We start from the raw sequence: 7073 nt of genomic DNA, 5'->3' as shown, positions 1-7073 counted from the left end.
GGTAAATTCAGAACAGAAATGCGGAGACACTTCTCCAGCCAGAGAGTGGTGGGCCTGTGGAATTCATTACCACGGAGTGCAGTGGAGGCCAGGACGCTAAATGTCTTCAAGGCAGAGATTGATAAATTCTTGATGTCACAAGGAATTAAGGGCTACGGGGAGAATGCAGGTAAGTGGAGTTGAAATGCCCATCAGCCATGATTGAATGGCGGAGTGGACTCGATGGGCCGAATGGCCTTACTTCCACTCCTATGTCTTATGGTCTAACATATTCTGCTTGTTTTTAAGAGCTATTTAATGTTGTTTTGGCATGATAAATAAATCTGGTAAAATACTTCCTGCATTTTGAACAAGATTTAACAGTAAATTGTAATGTACACACCACCTTTAATGTAGAAAGGCATCCCAAACCATATCTGAGCCCTATAACATAATTTGGTGCTGAGCTACATAAGGAGTTATTCGGGCAGGTGAACAAAATACAGAGGAACTTCAATTATCTGTACTTTGGATTATTCGAATAAGGTCGCAAGGTCCCGATTCTTAGCTAAACTGTGTTATTCGGCTTTTGATTATCCAACCGAAATGTCCTCAGCCGTGTTCTTTGATAATTGAGGTTCCTCTGTACTCGTTAAATGAATAGGTTTTAAGGAGCATCTTAAAGGTAGGTAGAGATGGAGTGAGATAATATGAATTGATTATGTTTCCAGTTGGATTAATTTTTAATTAGAAAATTGTGGAATCTAATGTCTTAGACTTGTTGGAGATAGGAGAGGGCTGGGTACAGTGAAAAGCTTAGAGCCTGATGCCCACGCGTTTATCTGCTTAAATTATGAAGCAAAGTTATTTCCTATACCCTGCTGTGGTACCACTTGGAGGTACTTGCATCATATTGTGCATGTTCCTGTGTGTGATTCCAATTCTAAAACGTTAGAACTAAAGCATTAGCCAAGTTGCTCAGAGAAATAGCCAAAAGTATTATAATTACAATTTATTTCAATTTATTTTGTGAATCAATCCAAGAGAATGTGTTCTGGCAACATTGAGAGTGCAACACATAAAGGTCGGTAAATCCCTGGGACTGGATCAGGTATATCCTAGAATTTTGTGGGAAGCTAGGGAAGTGATTGATGAGCACATTGCTGTGATATTTGTACTGTTAATAGTCACAAGTGTGGTGCCGGAAAACTGGAGATTGGCTAAAATATAGTGCCATTACTTAAGAAAGGTGGGAAAGAAAAGCCAGAGAACTATAGACCGGTGAGCCAATGGTGGGGAGGTTGTTGGAGGAGATTCTGAGGTACAAGATTTATATGTATTTGGATTAGGGATGGACAACATGACTTTGTGTATGGAAAATTGTGTCTCACTAACTTGATTACATTTTTTGAATAAGTGACAAATAGGATTGATGAAGGTAGAGTGATGGATGTTGTCTACATGGACATCAGTAAGGCATTTGACAAGGTTGTGCATGGTGGAGTGGTTAACAAAGTCATATCACATGGACTGCAGGAAGAATTAGCCATTTGAATACAAAATTGGTTCGAAAGTAGGAGATGGAGGATGGTGGTGGAGATTTGCTTTTCAGACTGGAGACCTTGTGGTGTGCCACAAGGATCGGTGCTGGGTCCATTGCTTTTTGTCATTTATATAAATGATTTGGATATGAATATAGGAGAAATGCTTAGTAAGTTTGCAAATGACACCAAAATAGGTGGTGTAATGGACAGTGAAGAAGGTACAATGGAACCTTGATCAGATGGACCAGTGGGCTGAGGATTGGCAGATGGTGTTTAAACTAGTTAATTGTGAGGTGCTACATTTTGGTAGAGGAAATCAGATCAAGACTAAATGGTAAGGTCCTGGGGAGTGTTGCCAAACAAAAGGACCTTGGAGTGCAGGTTCATAATTCCTTGAAAGTGGAGTTTCAGGCAGACAGGATAGTAAAGGAGGCATTTGGTATACCTACCTTTATTGAGTGCATTGAGTATAGGGGTTGGGAGGTCATGTTGTGGCTGCACGGATATTGGTTAGGCCACTTTTGGAACACCTATGTTCAGTTCTGATATCCCCGCTAGAGGAAGGATGTTGTGAAACTTGAAAAGGTTCAGAAAAGATTTACAAGGATGTTGCCTGGCTTGGAGGATTTGAGCTGCAGGGACAGGCTGAAGAGGCTGGGGCTATTTTCCCGGAATGTCGGAGGGTGAGGGGTGACCTTAAAGAAGTTTATTTAGTCATAAGGGGCAACATTTTCATGCAGAGGGTGGTGCATGTATGGAATGAGCTGCCAGAGGAAGTGGTAGAGGCTGACATAATTACAACATTTAAAAGGCATCTGGGTGGGTTCATTAATAGAAAGGGTTTAGAGGGATTGCAGCCAAATGCTAGCAGATGGGATGTAATAGTTTAGGATATCTGGTCAGTATGAGCAAGTTAGACTCATCTGTTTCTGTACTGTACATCTCTATGACTCTAAATAAAAATTCTGTGAATTCACCATTAAATTTTAGAAAATTAGCAGAGTGCAACATTACAATTTTGACTACCCAAACATTTAGTTTTGCTGATCAGAAAATTGAAAATTCTGCTTTTTGACAATATTCTCATTTCCTGAGATGATCTTTTGTCATGATTAATTAGTTATCTATTGGTAATATGCCAGGTACCAATGACAGTATCTGTGGAGATTTCCTGCATTCCTGATCAGGGATAGTACCACAGAAGCTGGAAGTAATTGAGGAGACAAATATTTATGGCATTTTGCTTGGTATCAAAACTTTGTGATGATTTGTGAGGACTTTTATTTTGTATTTAGAGTGAAAAGAGTAACTTTGATTTCATTCTGCAGATCATTTCCAAGTGAAGTGCTGGAGCCTACATTCTGGGAATTGCTATGTCTCTTATTGAGATCAATGAATCAGATTGAAGCATTGACATTAGCTTCTGGAATTCTAAAGCTCAAAACTTGGTATGGAAGTCTGAGCATTTACTTGTATTATATGATGTTAAAGTATATGGTTGAATAAGTATGTCGTATGTGTCATGAAACTACCATGTGATTGGACATTGACTGCTGCTCCAATTCAACCATATACCACTCTAAGCCCTGGGATTTAATGTAAAATTTACTTGCTTAGAGGGTGCACTCTCAATTTAATCTGATACTTCTACTTTTGTCAAGAAAAGATGAGCTGATACATGCTTTGATGTGAATGTTCTCTTCAGATTATTGTCGACTAGCAATGCAGCATCCATCGTTCCCAGTTTTCAGGTTGTATCCAAAACAGCATATGTATGGGACTATGTCAGACACTGATTTGGTCAAACCCAAAGAAGAGATTAGATTTTTATTTAGGTTTAGATCCTCCAGATTCCACTACAGGCCCAGTCCCATCCATTGCAATGTATTTCACTGCAAACCCAGTGGATATCCTGCTCTTGAAGGTTCTTGAATGCTTAATTATGTCTTTTTGCTTAACCCATCTTTTCCCATCTGGTGTTATGCATTCGATGTAACTTTGCTAGATCAAAGGTCTGGGAGGTGAAACATGAATCCTGCTAATCTCAGTCATCTCTCTCTCCTGTAGGTGCCTCAGACAGTTTTTTGTAAGCTTTCCTTGTTAGAGTTTTTGTCTTTTCTAAGTTATGCCCAAGATTTTGTACAGGCAATGCTGTGGGAAGATATGCAACTTAGTGACACTGTTCTCTTCCATGCGCGGCAAAGTGGTTAGCATTGGTGCCTCACAATGCCAGAGACCCAGGTTCAATTCCCGCCTCAGGCAACTGTCTGTGTGGAGTTTGCACATTCTCCCCGCCATGTCTGCTTGGGTTTCCTCCAGGTGCTCCGGTTTCCTCCCACAGTCCAAAGATGTGCAGGTTAGGTGAATTGGCCATGCTAAATTGCCCGTAGTGTTAGGTCTTGGTGGGTTGCTGTTCGGAGGGTCGGTGTCGACTTGTTGGGTCGAAGGGCCTGTTTCCACACTGTAAGTAATCTAATCTAAAGTAATCAAATCTAATTGTAGTTATACTTCGTAAACATGTAGCATCTGACTGTGTTGATGATGTTTGATACACATATAGTGTGAAGCTGCTGGCAGACTGATGTGGCTTTGCTGAATCTTGTCTGGAGGTTGATCTTTAATCCTCTCCTGGCTTTCTGGGTAGGAGACATCCTCAACATTCTACTGTCTGATGGTTGGAAGGGAGAGCCTTGTTGTCTTCCAGCCATTATTGTCTTCTAATAGCTGATGCATTGATCAGCCTTGGCACTGCTACTGTCTAAGACTACTGGTTATGTCTTGAAATGTAAACAATTCTTTGAGGCAATGCCCTTTGAAATCATGATGAAATGGATAACTGAGAGGACAGGACTGTGGAGAGTACTCCTCCGACTGTGTTGAAGGTGTCCATGCTGATCTTTAACAGAGCAGCTGGAGTCAAGGTCTAATGCTTTGAAGGTGTTAATCTATCATTGAGAGTGCTTTATTGGCATGCAATATACCAGTGGATGCATTGAAATCAGTGACGATGAGAACAAGTGGCTTCTGATACTCTTTACGCTCTACACGGTTCTCAACTTGATCTGCCACGCTGGAAACCTTTTATTCATACAAGATACTGGCTACATCTACCACCAGTTGTGTGTAGAAGTGTTTCCTAACATTTCTGAATGGTCTGACCCTAATTCTCAGTCAATGCCCCCAAGTTCTAGAATCCCCAACTAGTGGAATTAGATTATATTTATCTACCCTGTCTTTTCCTGTTATTATCTGGAAGAATTTGATCAGATCATCCTTCTAAATTCTAGAGAAAATGGGCCTAATTATAAATTATAATTAAATTATAATCCTTATAACTTAATACCTGAAGTCCAAGTATCACTCTTGAAAAATCGATGTTCTATTAATTACCCTTTAACTGGTTGTAACCCACCTTTTCAAAAAAAATGAGTTGTTAGTACAGAGTTAAATTGAGATTTTGTGTAAATCATAGAAATTACCTCTCCAGGCTTTCAAAGTTTTTAGAATATGTATTCCCAAATTTTTCACTAAATTCCAGTAACTTCACAAGATTTTATGCAGCCTCACAATCAAAGACATTGTCTAGTAATTTGTAGATTTTCTTTATAAGCTCATGGGACATGCATGCGACCTTTATTTATTGGTTTTAGCTAATCCTTTGTATTTTTTTCTAGTCCACAGTCACTGAGGATGCAGGCTGTGACAACACTATTCCAACCATTGAATTACATCATTGCTGTGACTTCTGTGCAAGCCCCAGAAGATGCAGGTATGTTACGTAAATAATTATACAACAGTCCCAGCAACAAAATTAATATTGCCTGTGCTGAATTTTGCCTTCAGTTAGAGATTTTAACTTTTTACGTAATGAATTATGATGGCATTTAAGTGACAACGGTCCTATCATTTGTGCAGAAGTAGTGAAGAGCCAGCATATAGGCAAAGGAATGGATTTGCAGAAGAATGAGTTGTCATGTAATATAAATATCTCCGTTAGGGACACTGCAATCTCTTCCCTAGCTTCCCACAATATACTAGGATAGACCTCATACGCTACTGAGGATTGATCTACCTTTATTTGTTTTAAGATTCCAGCACTTTCTTTTCCCTGTTGAGGATTCTTTCCAAGACATCACTATTTCCCAAGTTCCCAACCTTCCATCTCTTTCTCCGCAGTAAATACTGACAAGACTATTTTGTTTAGTATCTTACCCATCTCCTCCGGTTCCACACAAAGGTGACCTTATTGATATTTAAGGGGCCCTATTCTCTGCCAAGTTACTCTTTAGCCCTTATTGAAACTTGCGTAAAGGCTTCTAAAAATTCAAATAAACCATATCTCTCGAGCCACCACGTCCCTCCTACACCCTTATTTTTCTGCCATCTATATTCACACCAACAAATAAAATCCAAGAAGCTCAAAAACACATTCTGTTTTATAAAATGTGTTTCTAAGGGTCCTGTTATTGTATATTGACATATCCTTTCTAACATATTTCAGCACGTTCTCGACCTACTGTCAGGCTAACACTGTTTGGTTTCAGACTAACTGCACAAAGGGTTTTGGGAATCTTTGTGTATCAATCTGAAAAAGGTATCTTACAAGGTCAGCAGGTCATAGAGAAGGGGCAGCACGGTAGCTCAGTGGTTAGCACTGCTGCCTCACACCACCAGGGACCCAGGTTCAATTCCTGCCTTGGGTGACTGACTAACTGTTTCCGGTTTCCTCCCACAAGCCAAAGATGTGCAGGTTAGGGAAATTGGTCACGCTAAATTGCCCATAGTCAGGGACGAATATGGGAAGTGGGTCTGGGTGGGTTACTCTTTGGAGGGTCAGTTTGGACTTGTTGGGCCGTACTGTAGAGAATCTAATATATATAAATAAATCTTCCATAGAATCCCTTTAGTGTGGAAACAGGCCATTCAGCCCAATGAATCCACACCAACCCTCCGAAGAGCACCCAGACCCATATCCCCAACCCTATCTCTGTAACCCTACATTTCCCATGGCTAATGTACCAAACATACATGTGTTTGAGCACTATGGGTAATTAAGCGTGGTCAATCCACCTAACCTGCAGATCTTTGGACTGTGGGAGGAGACCAGAGCACTCGGGGGAATCCCTTACAGACACGGGGAGAATGTGCAAACTCCACACAGACAGTCACCCCTGAGTGGAATCAAACCCAAGTCTTTGGTGCTGTGAGGCAGCAGTGCTAACTACTGAGCCACCAGGCCCCTTACTTGTACTTAATGAAGACCCAGTTACCATTTTTAGTGGCAACATTCATATGATTAAGAGAATAGTAAAAGAATGCTGAAGCAGATCAATGGTCAAGGGTATTAGATATAGTTATGGGTCTCATGCTGAAAAATGGGACTAGTGTCACAGAAACATAGGAAGTAAGTGCAGGAGTAGGCCATTCAGCCCTTCGCGCCTGCACAATCATTCACTATAACCATGGCTAATCATGCAATCTCAGTATCCCATTCCTGCTCTCTCCCCGTAACCCTTGACCCCTTTAGCTGCAAGGACCATGTCAAGCTCT

At 40.6% G+C, this 7073-nt stretch overlaps 1 protein-coding gene across 3 annotated transcripts in view; it reads left to right on the top strand.

Annotated features, from left to right (window-relative positions):
* Positions 1–7073, top strand: part of brat1 (BRCA1-associated ATM activator 1) — a 67151-nt gene that overhangs the window by 19126 nt on the left and 40952 nt on the right. For all 3 annotated transcript variants that reach the window (XM_043711103.1, XM_043711104.1, XM_043711102.1), the window contains exons 6-7: positions 2852–2971; positions 5198–5292. In XM_043711103.1, coding sequence (XP_043567038.1) covers positions 2852–2971; positions 5198–5292 — 215 coding nt within the window. The remainder of the gene's footprint in view (positions 1–2851; positions 2972–5197; positions 5293–7073) is intronic.

The sequence above is a fragment of the Chiloscyllium plagiosum genome, chromosome 21 (assembly GCF_004010195.1).
Source record: "Chiloscyllium plagiosum isolate BGI_BamShark_2017 chromosome 21, ASM401019v2, whole genome shotgun sequence".
Lineage (NCBI taxonomy): Eukaryota > Metazoa > Chordata > Chondrichthyes > Orectolobiformes > Hemiscylliidae > Chiloscyllium > Chiloscyllium plagiosum.
This window is presented reverse-complemented; position numbering and strand designations above follow the sequence as displayed.